Consider the following 17,633-nt stretch of genomic DNA (forward strand, 5'->3'; position numbering starts at 1 on the left):
CTTTCATGATAAAGTCTCTATAATCTATATCTTTACAGTTAGAACAGCGCTAATATGTGGAAAAGGTCACCTCTTGTGATAGAGCCACAGAAAATAATCACCCGGCTTTACAAAGTTTTCCAGTTATTGCTCTATATTTACAATTTTTTTTCCAGCCACCAAGGTTGTTTTGTTCTCAGTTGAATCTTAAACCTAAAGAAATGTTGGATGCCAGTGTTGTTTCACATATGCAGCATCTGTAGCCTAATCAGGCAGCTAATCCGTAATATTTTTTCTTTAAATCAATGTTAATATGGCATTATGGTTTGCAGCAGATTTAACCTTTTCATTTTTATCTTACAGTATAAAAAAATAACAAAGCACTTTATTTATTAGCAAAATAAAGACAGCTTTTGGTATAGTCTTAGTTGACACAATGTATTTTCAAATGGGATTAAAAAAAACATTCCGAAAGATACTAAATACAAAAAAAGAATATTGATTTTATAACATTAATTATCACTGATAGATCATACATATTGAGTTATGCTGAGCTGGCAGGTCTTTGCTGAACTCTGATTAAGGATGTGATTAGCTGATCAATATTTATCATTGTGCACAATCTGATATCCATGAGGTGTCACATGATTAGCTAGTTCAAAGATGCCCAGTACCCATATTAAAAATGATATACTCCAAATTGTAATTTTAATCTAAATTTTAATTAAAAAAAGCTCTATTTTATATGAATTAATTGTATTTTATTGGTTGGGCATGTCTCTTGCAATCAAGAGTTAGCATTATGTCATTAGTTGTGCAGCTGTATTGAAAAGATCATTTATATCTTCCATAAATATAATTTACCTGTAATTAAATAACCTACCCAAGTGCAAGGTAGCTTCGAAGTGTACATGGAGGTTTTAAGCGTATACAGGGCAATTTTTCATGGTATAATTATTTTTATTTAAATAAACTGCTGTTCACAATAAAGCCTGCAGATGGTGCTGCAACTCTCAAAATACAGGCGAACCTGCATTATGCTATGTTGCACTAACTCCACTTGGTGGCATGCTATCCCTACATTCAGTAAGGACATGACAGCAAACGGTGGAAACTTTTATTCGCCATATCAGTGTGCTTAATATTAAGCATTTAATTCCCGAGCTACCAGTGGTTATTTGACTGTTAAATTTTCAGCCCCCACTCGCCCAGTTATTTCATTTCTACACTGGCGTTATGCCGTCTGCTGATGTTGAATTACATTTTTTTTTCACTTCTGTAATTACTGCAACAGAAAACGTGTGATTTTCTGCAAAACTGAAACATGCTGTTAGCTGCTTCCTGCACCATTTCAACTGATGTTGATCTGCTTGGCTTTTTAGCAGTTTGGGAACTGGGGTCAAATTTGTGTTTGTCAACTTTGTCTTCCAAATAAAAAGTGTGCCTGTGCCTTTAGGTGAGATTGACCTAGAGATGCTCTCTGAGCTCCATAAGAAGCACCCAGGGGTGACGGTGGATAACGAGGTGGTGGAGCCTAGCCGCCAGCAGCTATATAACTACAAAGGTACAGTCTTTACAGGCACACACTTCTCTCACACAACACAAAATGAATCATTGTATTCTCAGCTGTCCAAAATGGGGTTCAGTATTTATTTACAAGCAAAAAAGGATATTATTCTATTTTTACTGGTGAAAAACAGCATCTTAAGAATTCACCGGTTCATATATTAGCAGGAAATAGTCCTTTAACCACCAGTGGCATTGTAGAGTTTAGCCTTAATGTCTGTAAGAATGAACCCGACTAAAGCATCTTTGAGTAAAACACTGAATCGTTACGAGTTTCAAGTCTGCTGCTGTCTGACCAGGATCCTTGCATACATTACAACCGGTTACTCACACAAAACTCCTATAGACACAATATCTGATTAAAAATAATGCATAAAGCAGGGACTCGCTGGTTCCTCATTGTTGATTTTTTGTTGCTGGTTCTTTCCATTGTTCAACTTACTATCTAATGAGAGACACCTTTGCTGTTTAAAAATGTTTTAAAGCATGTTGAAATCTTTTGTTATTTGTGGAACTGATCATAATTGTCCCCTTAGATCTGCAGTTCAAAGAAAACAATAGGTGTTTAAGTTTCCCCAAGATAGCAGACACATGCTGCGTTTTTACAAATGATGCAACATGAAGTGTAATCCTCTACAGGAAGGGATGGGCAATCTTATCATCTTATAGGCTGGATGGTCTGATTTGCCGAATGATCTGCTTTGCAGAGGATTTCCAGACTTTCTTATTGACTATGAATTTGGTGAAATGTGATTGGTAATTGGTTTTGAAACAATTAGGACTATTCTCCTGGAGGTGTACTTCATGGCCTTTACCCCTCAGATGACTGGGTGTTTAAGAAATAGCAATATGATATGTAAGAAAAAAAACTCTTTAAATGATTGAAAGGTTCATTCTAAGGGGATTGCAATGTCGACGTAGAGAAATAAAATAAAATGTATGACATTTAAACTTTGCTGAGAGACATATTGATAGAGTAAATGAACCTCCTATTTTCTGTTGGAGAAGCAGCATTCCACCCACAAAAGACCTAGCAGCCTACGACTGCAGATGCAATTAGCTCATGTAAATGAATCCATGAACTTACTATAAGTTGAATCTCTGTTATGCTGGAAGTCAGTGGTGGATGCACGAACAGCAAAGAGTTTCAAACACACTGTAACATTTTAATTCCAGTGCGTTGTGATTAGGGATGGGTATTGATAAGATTTTCACGATTCCGATTCCATTTTCGATTCTGTTTAACGATTCGATTCTTTATAGATTCTTTTTTTTTAAAAAAAGGAGAACACTAAGGTTGATTAGCTTAGATCTTTGTTTTATGTCTTCTCTTTGAACAAGATAGAAATTTAGGAGTAACATGGCCTTACAAACCCAACAGTGAGATCTTAACAGATCCAACCTACGACTCTTCAATGGGGTGTCACTGGGTCCCCAGGAAAAAAAATTGTGAATGTAAAATAATAAAATAAATATTCTTCTGTAGCAATTACACAAGAATATCCAATAATGTCCCTGCCTACAATTAAACACATTCACTTACCGAAAATCGGGGGCATCTGCTGTGGCAAATGGGTGCAAGCCTTTTACCACAAACTTAGTCACTGCTCGGTGACATTCGTCTATCCTGGCCTGAAAGGAGACGCTACCGAAAGACTGCAGCGAGAACTGCCAGCATCTGAGCCAGACAGACTCTGTCTGTCTGTCTCATTATGGTCATCTAAACGCACAGTAATGGCAGGTTTTGTAATAAGGCAGATCGCGCTAACATAATATGCACTGTTAGTTGATTATTTACCTGCCGCATTAACGGGAGAGGACGTGCAAAAGTTACCGCTGCTGCTGGGTTGAGATTCACGAGTCCGGAGCAGAATTAAAAACACGACATTCATTTAAGGTCATCGCGTGTTTTGTGAGCAAATGCTTTTGCATATTCGTAGTGTTTCCTCCCTTAAATGAAATATCTACTTTGCAAGTATTGCAAGTTGCCCTGTTGTCATCCGTTCTCGTAAAGTATAACCAAACTTTTGAGCGTTTGAGCCACTTAGGCGCTGTGTTTCCTGCCAGGTAAATGACGCTCCGCAACGTGGTGACGTCATTCGGGGCGACTGGAATCCATAAGGGAATCGTTTGCAAAAATGGCAAACGATTCCAAGGAATTGAAACAGTGGGAACCGGTTCTCAACAAGAACCGGTTTTCGATACCCATCCCTAGTTGTGATCATTCTCAAAGGTCTCTGTGTGGTTGTGCCAAGTGGTCTCCATTGTTTTTAATGAAGTGTGATACAAAACAAGTGCGTTGTTTTTAGAGGGGGGGGGAGTGCAAATTACAGAAATGCTCTTATCATTGTGACAAGTGTCAGCTCCGTTGTGGCCTGAAAAAAAAATCAGCCACTCTAAGCTGTAAAATTTCATGCCAGCTTTATTTCGGTGTTAACTTGTAATAAATAACTAAGTAATTATCTGTTTGCAGTTTTAGTGTCACAGAAACCAGATTTAGATTACATCAAGTTCAACTGGAACACGATGACTGCCTCTGAGTTTGAGGAGCACTGGAAAGCCGAAAAGGCCACCAAGAAGGTGGACTTCATTCACATGATACAGGTCGGTGTCGATGAACATACCCTGTGTTTTTTACACAGCTGGGTTACATTCATTTCTGGCAAATGGCAGCAATAAGTCCAATTAGAACAACTTCTTCTTGGTAAAAATGGGAAGCTTCTCATAATTCTAGTGTCTGGTAAGTGGATATTTTCTTTCTCTCATGTGGACGATTTAATTATGGTGCAAATAGCTAACGAACAATCTGCTTATACATGCAATACGTTTGGAGATGAAAGGTTTCAAACAGCATCTTACAGAAACAACCAAACCTTTTCCAGCATTCAGTTTGCTAGCACACACCGATCTCCCCAAAATCTCCTCGACATCTTCAGTGTATGCTGAGGTTTGTGTCATCTACTTTGCTCCTGGTGTGTAGATGCATAAAAATGCAGTAAACAAGGCTCTGAGTGTAATCCTGAAGGAGCTTTTTCTTATTTCCTACTTCCCTCTGAGTCTTTCCTCTGAAGTTATTAAATACCTGAGCTGCGATATAGCAACGTGATCCATGTTAGCATCTCCATGGTGGAAAAAATTGCTCTGATGCATATGAGGATGAATTCTCCTGGCATTGTACCACCAGCAAGTCATTATTCATTTATACTTATCCAGTCAAGTATGATTCAGTTTCTGGCCGATTCTAGACAGAAATTAGGAGGGTGACCGTGCTAAACACCTGCTTGTCAAATTGTCATTGTTGTAATATAGCCTCTTTTTCATCTGTTCCAGGCAAGAGTGGTTGGGGGAAGCTATGGCGGACCTACAGAGCACAGCTGTGTCAACCCGACATAAGTCATTGTGTGACCACTGGAGACATCAAAAGCTTCCTGGACTCCAAGGGAGTGCCTTACCAGAGCTATGAGCTGCCATCTCAGATGGAGATCACCGAGTGTTTCACTGAAGGGGTATGAGTGCATACTTTGCATATGTTTGGTTAGTGTTAAGAGCAGGTAAGGCCAATTGAACAGGTGGAGGCAAGCCCGCTATTCCTGTTCTACAGAGAAAATGTTGAAGCCCAGCCCATTTATGGGAAAGAAGATAAACACCACAACTTAAAAGAAGGGGGAGAGCAGTTGGGTCTCTGCTCTCATTCGCCACAACCGGTCCAACAGTTCAGGATGCCCACTATTTGTGCTTTAGCGAGACTACTTTGAAGCCAGCCCACTTTGTGGGAGGGAATATAAAGTGTGCAACTCAAAAGAAGGTGAAGAACTCGATTTCCGCAGAGGCTACAGCTATTTAAGGTATTTTTTTATTCTTATGATGTAACTATATAATTAAAGTGTGGTGAGCAACTTGATTATGTTGTTGTTTTTGATTTCTGTGTATTGCAGGAATCAGCCATGGCTGCAGAAGCACAGAACACTTGTTATGAGGGTGACGATGTCCACATTTTCCAGTTCTATCTGGAACACTCAGGAGAGCACAAGGCCATTATGCAGTGTGTTAACGATCTCCTAGCAAGAGAATTTAAAAGGTACAGCAGGAAATGAAATGCTTGAAGTAATAACCCATAGTCCAAGCTAAGAGTAGGGGACAGACTGCACTACAGTAATGACTGTACTCAAGGGTTGGAATGTGAAAACTTTGACATAAGTTGCATCTGTGTCCTCCACTTGTCAACAGCAGATGCTTTATACCATCTGAAGTCCCCCCACAGTATGGTCTCTGCTAGAAATGGACCGATCCGATATTACGTATCGGTATCGGTCCGATACTGACCCAAATTACTGGATCGGATATCGGTGAGAAATAAAAAATGTAATCCGATCCATTAAATATCAAAAAAGCACCTCACAAAACTTGCTACAGGGCGTAACTCGGCTCATAACCGTAGCACGTAGCAGGAGCGGCTGTGTGTATTTGTAGCCTTGCTGCCAGCATTTCAAGTTTTCCCAGAGAGAAGTAAAGGAAGTGTGTAAGTTCATCTCTGAATGTTTGTAAAGCATTCCCATGTTAAGCTTAACAACAGATATTAGGAGCGACTGCCTCTCTCTCTCTCTCTCTCTCTCTCCTGTTGCTACTTCAATCGTGAAACTGCTTAATGATCAGCTGATCGGCTTTTCTGTCGCGCGTCCGTCTCTCTTCTTAGTTTTTGGCCCACTTCTCACCAGAAAGAGGAAACCAGCGGCTGAACAACAGCAGCATGTTTAAGCTTGATAAGCTGTTGTTAGAATTTATTTAATATTACTTTGTACACCAGGATCTTTTTCTACGCAGCTGACGGCTGGTAACTGTGCAGGGGCGGATCTAGCAAAGTTTAGCCAGGGGGGCCGATAGGGCATGAACAGGGAAAAGGGGGCACAAAGACATACTTTTCTTTCTTATTCTCATTTAAAATGTCTAGCTTTTAATAAATAATTATCTGACTCTTACACCCAAAGTTTTAATCTGATGTAAAATCTATAGAAGTCCATTACTGTATATAGTAACTGTTAAGTCTAATATACCCTAGTAAGCTATACTACTTTTTCCTTTGGGAAGACACCACCTGTGCAGTCTGCAAGTCTGTTGAAGAAAGATGTTGAATCTATTTAATTATTCTTGAAAAATAATTTATTTTTGTGCATTTTCCCCCTGCATCAAATTAAATTTGATTACATCGATTAAGCATCATGAGGTGGAGGGTGGTTTGTTTGTTTTTTGCTGGGAGTTTGCAACCCTATTAGTTAGGTTGCTTAATATTTCTGCTAAGTACTCTTTAAAATACCAGAATAGGAAGGATGGAGCAGGTTTAAGTTTATTAGATTGATCAGTGTTGCTGAACTATGAAATATTTTGGGCGCAGTGTATTTTTTACATACAGGTATAACAGAATAGCTTTAGTGTTGTTATTTATTTAATCTTGAGTATAAGTGTCACGGCTGGCGGGGTGAGCCGTGTGGTGTGGAGGAAAAGGAGGACCCAAAATGCAGACAGCCGATATGGTGATATGAGTGAGGGTTTTATTTACAGTGCACAAATAACACAACTGAGGGCAGGACAGAACATAAACCTAAACTGGGTGAGCTAAACAACAACCCGGAGATCATACGAACGGGGTGAGTGGCAGAGAGACGCAGACGAGGAACAGGACACCATGAAACACAGACGAGCCGACAACGAACACAGACCGACACCCACTATATATACACACACACACACACACACACACACAGGGTAATCGGGTAATGGCAGACAGGCGGGGACACAGCTGGAACTAATGGACATAACGAGACACAACCCTACAAAGTAAAACAGGAAACACACAGACTGTTTTACATAACAACACGGGGACATGAACAGAGCACCGAGGGAGACGCAGGTAGGGAAAATAAACACAACCAAACCCCAACCACCAATACAAAACAGAATAAACTAGAAAATACTAATAACAAACTCAAAGCGCTGGGTCACCGACCCAGGACCGTGACAGTACCCCACCTCCAAGGGCTGGCTCCAGACAGCCCAAAACAAAAACAGACGACCAACCCAGGGTGGGTGGCGGGGGGCCCAGGACGGAGGGACCACAACCAAACAAAAAACAAGCTCCAGTGGGCCAAACAGATTGTCCAAAACACAACACAGACTGGAGTTCCCAAACAGGGTCCCAAAACATAGTTCAGGAGGCCGGCCATGCACACGGCAGCGGCGACGACGGGGAAACAGTTCAGGCGGCCGACCGTGCGGACAGCAACGGCGGCGACGGGGAAACAGGTCAGGCGGCCGACCGTGCGGACGGCAACGGCGGCGACGACACAAGTCCGGAGGCCGGCCGCGCGGAAGGTGGCGGCGACGACACAAGTCCGGAGGCCGGCCGCGCGGAAGGTAGCGGCGGCCTGTGGGAGGTCGTCCATATCGACGATGACGCCCAACAAGCGGCCTGGCAGATGACCGCCGATGTCGAGGCAGCAGTTTGGGACCTGAAGGTGGCGTGGCCCCTGCAGCACCAGGCGAGGCGGAAGCTGAGGCTGGACCAGGCGAGGCGGAAGCTGAGGCTGGACCAGGCGAGGCGGAAGCTGAGGCTGGACCAGGCGAGGCGGAAGCTGAGGCTGGACCAGGCGAGGCGGAAGCTGAGGCTGGACCAGGCGAGGCGGAAGCTGAGGCTGGACCAGGCGAGGCGGAAGCTGAGGCTGGACCAGGCGAGGCGGAAGCTGAGGCTGGACCAGGCGAGGCGGATGCAGAGGCTGGACCAGGCGAGGCGGATGCAGAGGCTGGACCAGGCGAGGCGGATGCAGAGGCTGGACCAGGCGAGGCGGATGCAGAGGCTGGACCAGGCGAGGCGGAAGCTGAGGCTGGACCAGGCGAGGCGGATGCAGAGGCTGGACCACGCGAGGCGGATGCAGAGGCTGGACCAGGCGAGGCGGATGCAGAGGCTGGACCAGGCGAGGCTGATGCAGAGGCTGGACCAGGCGAAGCTGATGCAGAGGCTGGACCAGGCGAAGCTGATGCAGAAGCTGGACCAGGCGACGATGAAGCCGGAGCTGGACCAGGCGACGATGAAGCCGGAGCTGGACCAGGCGACGATGAAGCCGGAGCTGGACCAGGCGACGATGAAGCCGGAGCTGGACCAGGCGACGAAGAAGCCGGAGCTGGACCAGGCGACGGCGAGGATGAAGACACGGAGGCCGCAGCTGGCGAGGATGAAGACACGGAGGCCGCAGCTGGCGAGGATGAAGACACGGAGGCCGCAGCTGGCGAGGATGAAGACACGGAGGCCGCAGCTGGCGAGGATGAAGACACGGAGGCCGCAGCTGGCGAGGATGAAGACACGGAGGCCGCAGCTGGCGAGGATGAAGACACGGCTGCTGCTGGCGGTGTGGATGAAGACACGGCTGCTGCCGGCGGTGTGGATGAAGCTGCTGTTGCTGCCGGCGGCGTGGATGGAGCGGCAGCCGGCGAGGATGATGAGGCTGCAGCTGGCGGCTGGACGGGCTCCTCGGGCCCTCCAGCTGATGAGGCAGGAAGCTGGCTGGGTTCTCCTGAACCTCCAGCTGACGAGTCTTGGGGCTGGACGGGCTCCTCGGGCCCTCCAGCTGACGAGTCTTGGGGCTGGACGGGCTCCTCGGGCCCTCCAGCTGACGAGTCTTGGGGCTGGACGGGCTCCTCGGGCCCTCCAGCTGACGAGTCTTGGGGCTGGACGGGCTCCTCGGGCCCTCCAGCTGACGAGTCTTGGGGCTGGACGGGCTCCTCGGGCCCTCCAGCGGACGAGTCTTGGGGCTGGACGGGCTCCTCGGGCCCTCCAGCGAGAACAGTCTCGGGACCAGCGGGCACAGGGGCCCCTGGCAGGCGCAGAACAGAACCAGCAGGCGCGGAGACCTCTGGCGGGCGCAGAACAGAACCAGCAGGCGCGGAGACCTCTGGCGGGCGCAGAACAGAACCAGCAGGCGCGGAGACCTCTGGCAGGAACGGATCAGAACCAGCAGGCGCACGGGCCTCTGGCAGGAACGGATCAGAACCAGCAGGCGCACGGGCCTCTGGCAGGAACGGATCAGAACCAGCAGGCTCACGGGCCTCTGGCAGGAACAAATCAGAACCAGCAGGCGCACGGGCCTCTGGCAGGAACAAATCAGAACCAGCAGGCACGGTGGCCTCTGGCAAACCCAAAGCTGACTGCAGCTGCACCGAGCATTGACTCAGCTCAGGCAGCGACAGCCGGGTGCAGTCCTCAGCTGGCTTCTTTACCTCCAGGGGTCCAGAGTCTGCTGGGGGCTGAAACCCAGCCTCTGGGGAGGCCCTGGAGTGCATCTCAGTCTCACAACTGGCCAGCTCTTGAGGAACGTTTGCAGGATTGTGTGGTTTGTCTCTCTGCAAAAAATACTTAGAAAAAGAGTCCAAAACGGGAGGCAGAGACGCAGCCTCCTGTACAGAGGGGGTCGGTGAAGATGGCATAGATGACTGGGCTAGTGGGGATACCGGGGGCCGAGCTGAATGCGGCTGTGCAGCTAAACGAGCTTGCGGCTGTGCAGCTAAACGAGCTTGCGGCTTTGCAGCAGGCTCAAAAAACACAGCCCCGGTATAAACCGTCACTAGTTCTGGTGAAACCAAAAGAGTGTCTTGTCCACTCACCACAGCCTGCAGTGCTATAGTCCTAATATCCAGCTGTGGGGTGACGCGCCGACGGCGCGATCGTCGCCTCCTCCCTGCGGACGACTCCGGCGGGCCGGGCAAAACCTCCGGCGGGCCGGGCAAAACCTCCGGCGGGCCGGGCAAAACCTCCGGCGGGCCGGGCAAAACCTCCGGCGGGCCGGGCAAAACCTCCGGCGGGCCGGGCAAAACCTCCGGCGGGAGAAGCTGACGTGGCTGTTCCGGGGCGGCCGTAGTCCGCTGCTGCTGGACAAAGTCTGTGGATTCCCGAGCTTGCACCACCTCCCGGGCTTTACGCAGGTTGCGAATTAAGTCCGAAAGTCCCTCGAACTGGCAGAGGTAGGAATTCCCTTCCAGAATTGCCTCGATGGCTTTTAACCCCACCACTTTCGCACTTGCGTTGGTGGTGTGGGTTACCCAGTCCATCAGGCGTTGGATGCGTGCGAGGTCGCTCTCCCCAGACAAAGCTGCTGGATCCATCTTGTGGTCGGCTCGTACTGTCACGGCTGGCGGGGTGAGCCGTGTGGTGTGGAGGAAAAGGAGGACCCAAAATGCAGACAGCCGATATGGTGATATGAGTGAGGGTTTTATTTACAGTGCACAAATAACACAACTGAGGGCAGGACAGAACATAAACCTAAACTGGGTGAGCTAAACAACAACCCGGAGATCATACGAACGGGGTGAGTGGCAGAGAGACGCAGACGAGGAACAGGACACCATGAAACACAGACGAGCCGACAACGAACACAGACCGACACCCACTATATATACACACACACACACACACACACACACACACAGGGTAATCGGGTAATGGCAGACAGGCGGGGACACAGCTGGAACTAATGGACATAACGAGACACAACCCTACAAAGTAAAACAGGAAACACACAGACTGTTTTACATAACAACACGGGGACATGAACAGAGCACCGAGGGAGACGCAGGTAGGGAAAATAAACACAACCAAACCCCAACCACCAATACAAAACAGAATAAACTAGAAAATACTAATAACAAACTCAAAGCGCTGGGTCACCGACCCAGGACCGTGACAATAAACTTATACAAAATGCAGCAAGATATTAAAAAAACGTTTTATTGATTAAAAAACACACTATATCGGATTCATATCGGTATTGGCAGATATCCAAATTTATGATATCGGTATCGGTATCGGACATAAAAAAGTGGTATCGTGCCATCTCTAGTCTCTGCTAGTTTATGGAAAGTCGTTTGAGCATTTATCCATTTAGTTAGCCAGGCTTAAATTGTTGCATTCTTTATGTTACGTGCTGTTTTAGGGAATAGGGTAATTTAGCCCACCAGGGTCTGTGCAGATAACTTCAAAATGTCTTTTTAAAGGCAGAAGAAATTGCCTACAATTTCATGCAAGCTGCAGTGCACGCACACAATCTGAATTTTCATTCAAAAACTCAATTTCTTTCAGATTGTCCCTACTATGTCAAAACAACCCATTTGGTGCTAAATTGGATCAGCCTGATGGATGATGCTATGCTGTGATTGGTTATTATATTTTTATCCGTATTTGTCACACAGCTATTTAAAACAGACGGGAAGACTAGAAGAAGGGTTTCTTGTCTCTTTCACTGCCGCACAGCCCTCTTATAAAAAGTTTCTTTTCACCACGATCTCCTGAATATCCACAATTTGTCTGTTGAAATAATGTTAACTTGTGCTCAGCAAGACTGGTCATTTTTTAATAAACCCCCTGAAAGAATTCAATGACCAACAGTACACTTGCAGTTTATCCTTTACACTTGTCTTTATTCACTTGATAAGTAAACAGTAGATGTTTACTTAACTAAATGTACCTCACCAACTTATTTATTAAATGAAAAATGCTTTGAGATATTCTGTAGTCTGCTAGTTTGCAATAGATTAAATTCCATATTGTAAGTAGAGGTGAAATGCTTAATAACAAAAAATGTATGGCTTTCAGCGTTTACATTTTCATATTTTTCTTTTTAGATTTTGTGATCATTTAGAGGTTTGGCCTGATCGTTTTGAAAAGCAGCTGTCATGATGCTCTTGCTTTGAGCTCTGTAATTAGTTTTTTTCACAAAAGAAAACATCCATGCTTTCAAACAGTCACTTCTTAGATGCTCTTTTTAGACCACCATTCAGGAGTGAAGCTGTTTTAAAAATTAAGCAAGCAGCTGAGCCGTGTACGACCCACTGAGCTGCCAACCCATCTATTCAATGATCCAGTCTAGCACCAGCCATAATAAATTAGACAGCTATAACACAGAGGCTCCATAGTGCAATTTTGTAAGATCGTAATTTTCCAGCATACATCTTGTGACATACATACACATACTGTACACTTTCTTTAACGGTTTATTAACGTTCTTATTTTTGATGCAGGATTGGAGAGGGTAAAAGCAGCCTGGGCGTTCTTGGTGTTGGAAGTGGTGGAGGTATGTGATCAAATATAACAATAAGTGTAATATTAATTGTAGTAGCATTACTGACCATTGTATATGTGAGCTGTGGTAGTTTTGGCTTATTTTGTCATATGGCAGCGTGAAGTGGGCAGAAAAACTGCCCAAAATGCAGACTCTCAAACAGGACTGAACTCCAAACTCTTTAAGCTTTATTACTGGAAATACAGAGGACATGAAACCAAACTGGGGAAAACTAGGAAACTAACAAACAGGCAGAGTATGAGGGAGATGCAGACATAAATGCACACAAGGGGAAGTGAGGGAACAGAACACAGGTGGGAACACAGCTGAATGTAATCTCACTAATGAGACAAGGAAGCAAAACTGAACATAACGCACACAGCACAGGAGGCTATCTAAGTAACACAGGAATTATGAGAAACACACACTGAGACACAGACTGACTAAATACAGGCAACAGGGGGGAGCGAGAGAACTTAACATGCATAACCAAACATGATGGACTACACAAGGAGGCACAAATAACTTACACAGGAGACGTTGGAGAAGACACAGAAGCAAGACCGAGAGACTGGACATGAGAGGGATCTAAATGATTAAACAAGGGCTAGGAACTAGAACTCAGAGGCACTCTAACCTGAATATCAGCATCTTAATATTCTGCAAAAACAAAATAACAAACTCAAAAACGGGTCAAAGACTCAAGACCATCACATATTTACTTGTTTTAAACCAGTGGTTCTCTGTGGCAGTCCCCACAGATTAAAGTGGAGCAGCTGAACGAACAGGGTTTTTTGAAGAAAAGAGTTTTCTGATGTTGTCATGCTGACCTTTATTTCACTAAAATGTAATCCTGGATACTTTTTTTGTTTGGTGTCTGAAGTGGGGCATGCCAGAAAAAGTTTGAGAATCGCTGTTATAAAGCTCCAATTAAACTGATTACCATGCCCTTCAAAGGCGTGCAGCAAAGAGAACTCATAATAACAGGGTCTGTGGGGGCATTAATACATTAAAGTAAGTCACTGTCAAAGCTATTGCAGATTGCACTTGGCTCCACATATGATCAATATAGGTCATAGATCACTGCGGTTATTGCACAATGACATCAAACAACAAACTGTTAATGATTCTGTTAATCAGAATGATAAGAAGTAGGGATGGGTATTGATAAGATTTTCACGATTCCGATTCCATTTTCGATTCTGTTTAACGATTCGATTCTTTATCGATTCTCTTATCGATTCTTTTTAAAAAAGGAGAACACTAAGGTCGATTAGCTTAGAACTTTGTTTTATATCTTCTCTTTGAACAAGATAGAAATTTAGGAGTAACATGGCCTTACAAACCCAACAGTGAGATCTTCAGAGATCCACAGCCTACGTCTCTTCAATGGGGTGTCACAGGGTCCCCAGGAAAAAAAATTGTAAATGTAAAATAATAAAATAAATATTCTTCTGTAGCAATAAGAAAGTGTAACATAAATTATTCAGTAGCAATTACACAAGAATATCCAGTAATGTCCCTGCCTACAATTAAACACATTCACTTACTGAAAATCATCTGCTGTGGCAAATGGGTGCAAGCCTTTGACCACAAACTTGTCACTGCTCGGTGACATTCGTCTATCCTGGCCTGAAAGGAGACGCTACCGGTAGACTGCGGCGAGAACTGTCAGCATCTGAGCCAGACAGACTCTGTCTCTCTCATCATGGTCATCTAAACGCACAGTAATGGCAGGTTTTGTAATAAGGCAGATCGCGCTAACATAATATGCACTGTTAGTTGATTATTTACCTGCCGCATTAACAGGAGAGGACGTGCAAACGTTACCGCTGCTGCTGGGTTGAGATTCACGAGTCCGGAGCAGAATTAAAAACACGACATTCATTTAAGGTCATCGCGTGTTTTGTGAGCAAATGCTTTTGCATATTCGTAGTGTTTCCTCGCTTAAATAAAATATCTACTTTGCAAGTATTGCAAGTTGCCCTGTTGTCATCCGTTCTCGTAAAGTAAAACCAAACTTTTGAGCATTTGAGCCGCTTAGGCGCCGTGTTTCCTTCCAGGTTAATGACGCTCCGCAACGTGGTGACGTCATTCGGGGCGACTGGAATCGATAAGGGAATCGTTTTTAAAAATGGCAAACAATTCCAAGGAATTGAAACACTGGGAACCGGTTATCAACAAGAACCGGTTTTCGATACCCATCCCTAATAAGAAGTATTACACACATCTGCGTTATATATATTTGACTTTTCTAAATACATTTCAGGGTTTTTTTTTATGTGTTCTATACAATATGTTTTGGAGCATTTTCATTTTAAAGCGTTATGTGGAGCCACAGGTGTTCAAAATCTTCTTACTTCCTGATTTTCTTTTTCCCAGGTGAGCTGGATGCTCAGATCCTCACACTGCTGCAGTCTGTATTCCCTGCTGTTCCTATTACTGCTGACATTGTGGAGGGCAGCTCTGAACTTTCAGACAACTTCAAAGGTATTAACTATTCACATTCACACCACATGTTGAAATATTTTTACTCTATTTTCAGATGGGTTTCCTCTTCAGGCTCTTCTTTACCTTTCTGAAAAGCCGATGTATTAGTGCCAGTAGTGAAAGTACTAACATTATCAGCTGACATTTAGAGCTTTCTCAAAATGCCAAAAGAAGTCAGTAGTTACTTTGTGTGTTGTTAAAATTCATCATGTACTCATTTGTGTTGCAGTACCTGAAAATTGTGTAAAACGTGCATACGTCGTCATCTGAAATCATTTGTATCACTTGTATTGTCTGTTGTTGTGCATAGGAACAAACCCCAAACTACTGATACGTCTGCTGATGTTACTTTCATGTGAATGCATCAGATGTTTTTTTTGGTTCTTTGTTTTGTGGTCTTCTCATGTACACCAACGAAGAAGACTACAATCGCATCTCCCAATATTTATTTTTACTTTTCTTTATATGTTCTTAAAGTAGTTCATTCTCTTAAGCGTTTTATCTCAGTGTAATCAGTGTTTTGATGTATCGCATATACATAAGCATAGATCTCAATGTTATTCATGGCTATTTGGTTTTGTTCATCTTAAAGCTTTGGTAGCAAAGACTGCCAGTCTTCAGAAGATCCCATTTGGCTGGAACATCATGAGCAGCGAGGACTATGTAAAGCAAGTGAAAACGAAGGGCGAGATGAAGAAATTTGATTTCATACACATGATTCAGGTATTAGGAGTTTTCCTTCTGCAGATTCGCGGTAAAAGAATAGCGGGAACACATTGCTGAATTCTAGAATTTGCTTTGTCACTCTATGGTGTCTTGTCTTCTCGCCTAAGGTGGGATTGTGGTGAGCTAAACTCTACTGCAAACTATAAAGTATAAGTATTGTAAAGTGTAATATCCTTGTCTGACTCTGTTAACAATGAGATATATTTGGGTCCTCACTAAATCCTGCACTGCTGCTTGAATTCAGTGGGGACCACAGCGGGAGTAGAGTGTATTCTGACAGATAAATGTGTAATTAGTGTGATAAATTGTCAAGCAACCTCTGACAAAATGTCCTGGCAGATTTATTGTAAATGATAACACTTAATTCATTCAAGCTTTAGAAAGTTCTCCCCATAATGTTCCCCCGTACAGATGATCTATTATGTGGAAAACCTCTGTGAAACTATCAGCTTTTACCACAGCCTTCTAAAAGCTAACGGCAGACTTATGATCATCATCGAAGCAGGTAAGCCGAACTTGATTTTAATTATCCTTAATTAATTAGTCCGCAGTATAACAGTTTAAAGGTGTCACATTCAGATTGTGTGAATGTAAAGAAAGTATACTATAAATTTTTGAGACCATATTCAGCATTACTCAGAAGCAAACAGTTATATGTTTTTACCAGAGATGAGCCTTGTTTCAAACATATTTTTCTCTTTGCGCTGGAAGAATGGTGCCCTCTTGGGGTTATATTTTGTATATAAAATCCATGTCTGAGCATGTTTGTTTTGTATTTAATGCATTTGAAGGGGAAACTTAAAAACAGCTACTTTAGGTTTAAATTTAAGTTGAATTAAAGTTTATATTCCATTAATAATATTGAGTTTTATATTCATAATGAAGTTCTGTTAGCTTAGGACATAGCTGGCCTTCAAGGAGCTACTTTTTACTTTTATATTTTGAGTAAATTCTCTTGACTACTTTTGTTTGAAGTATTTTTTTTATTCAGAAATGTATGTGATTTTCAATATCATGCTATCCAGCCAACAGTGGATGGGACATCTTGTGGAAGACTTACAGCAAGGAGCTGTGTGTAGGTGTCATTAAAGAGGACCGTGCATCAGCAGAGGTCATTGCCTGTCTGGAGAGCCTGGGTCTGAAATACGATGAGCATTCAGCTCCCAACACCTTCGACATTACCGAGTGCTTCAATCCAGGCAGCTACCATGGAGAATGCCTGCTGAGTGTCATGACAGGAAACAACAAATTCCACGAGTCCTTCACCCCAGAGATCAGAGCGGGCATGTTAGATCTTCTAAGGAGAAAGTGCAGCACAGAGAAGGATGGCAAAGTGTTGTTCAACGGCGATCTGAGCTGCATTGTTGTTCATGCTTAAATATATACTGTGGAGAAATGTCCATCTATTCTGCTGGATCTTTATTCTGTAAGTTTGTCAGAAAGAATGAATAAAATCAATATAGTTCAGTTTATCTCGAGTGAGTAAAAGTTGTGGCTGTACAAGAAGACACATACGTTTAGCTACTAAATCGTTGGCCTTTTTCTAATCTGGAAGGAAGTTTAGTATCGGTATGACCTTTCATGATAAAGTCTCTATAATCTATATCTTTACAGTTAGAACAGCGCTAATATGTGGAAAAGGTCACCTCTTGTGATAGAGCCACAGAAAATAATCACCCGGCTTTACAAAGTTTTCCAGTTATTGCTCTATATTTACAATTTTTTTTCAGCCACCGAGGTTGTTTTGTTCTCAGTTGAATCTTAAACCTAAAG

General features: G+C 43.9%; 1 protein-coding gene and 1 pseudogene across 1 annotated transcript; both read left to right on the forward strand.

Annotated features, from left to right (window-relative positions):
* The first annotated feature begins 1,359 nt into the window (after positions 1–1,359).
* LOC148098309 (histamine N-methyltransferase-like) lies at positions 1,360–5,201 on the forward strand (annotated as a pseudogene).
* Positions 5,202–5,250: 49 nt separating this feature from the next.
* LOC148098310 (histamine N-methyltransferase-like) lies at positions 5,251–17,332 on the forward strand. Its single transcript, XM_087829843.1, has 7 exons — positions 5,251–5,390; positions 5,481–5,623; positions 12,604–12,656; positions 15,027–15,134; positions 15,727–15,857; positions 16,272–16,365; positions 16,886–17,332. The coding sequence occupies exons 2-7, from the start codon at positions 5,490–5,492 to the stop codon at positions 17,236–17,238; spliced, it is 873 nt and encodes a 290-aa protein (XP_087685969.1). The 5' UTR covers positions 5,251–5,390; positions 5,481–5,489; the 3' UTR covers positions 17,239–17,332.
* The last annotated feature ends 301 nt before the right edge of the window (positions 17,333–17,633 follow it).

This window comes from Neolamprologus brichardi, chromosome 16, assembly GCF_056152115.1.
Source record: "Neolamprologus brichardi isolate AB-2024 chromosome 16, ASM5615211v1, whole genome shotgun sequence".
Taxonomy (NCBI): domain Eukaryota; kingdom Metazoa; phylum Chordata; class Actinopteri; order Cichliformes; family Cichlidae; genus Neolamprologus; species Neolamprologus brichardi.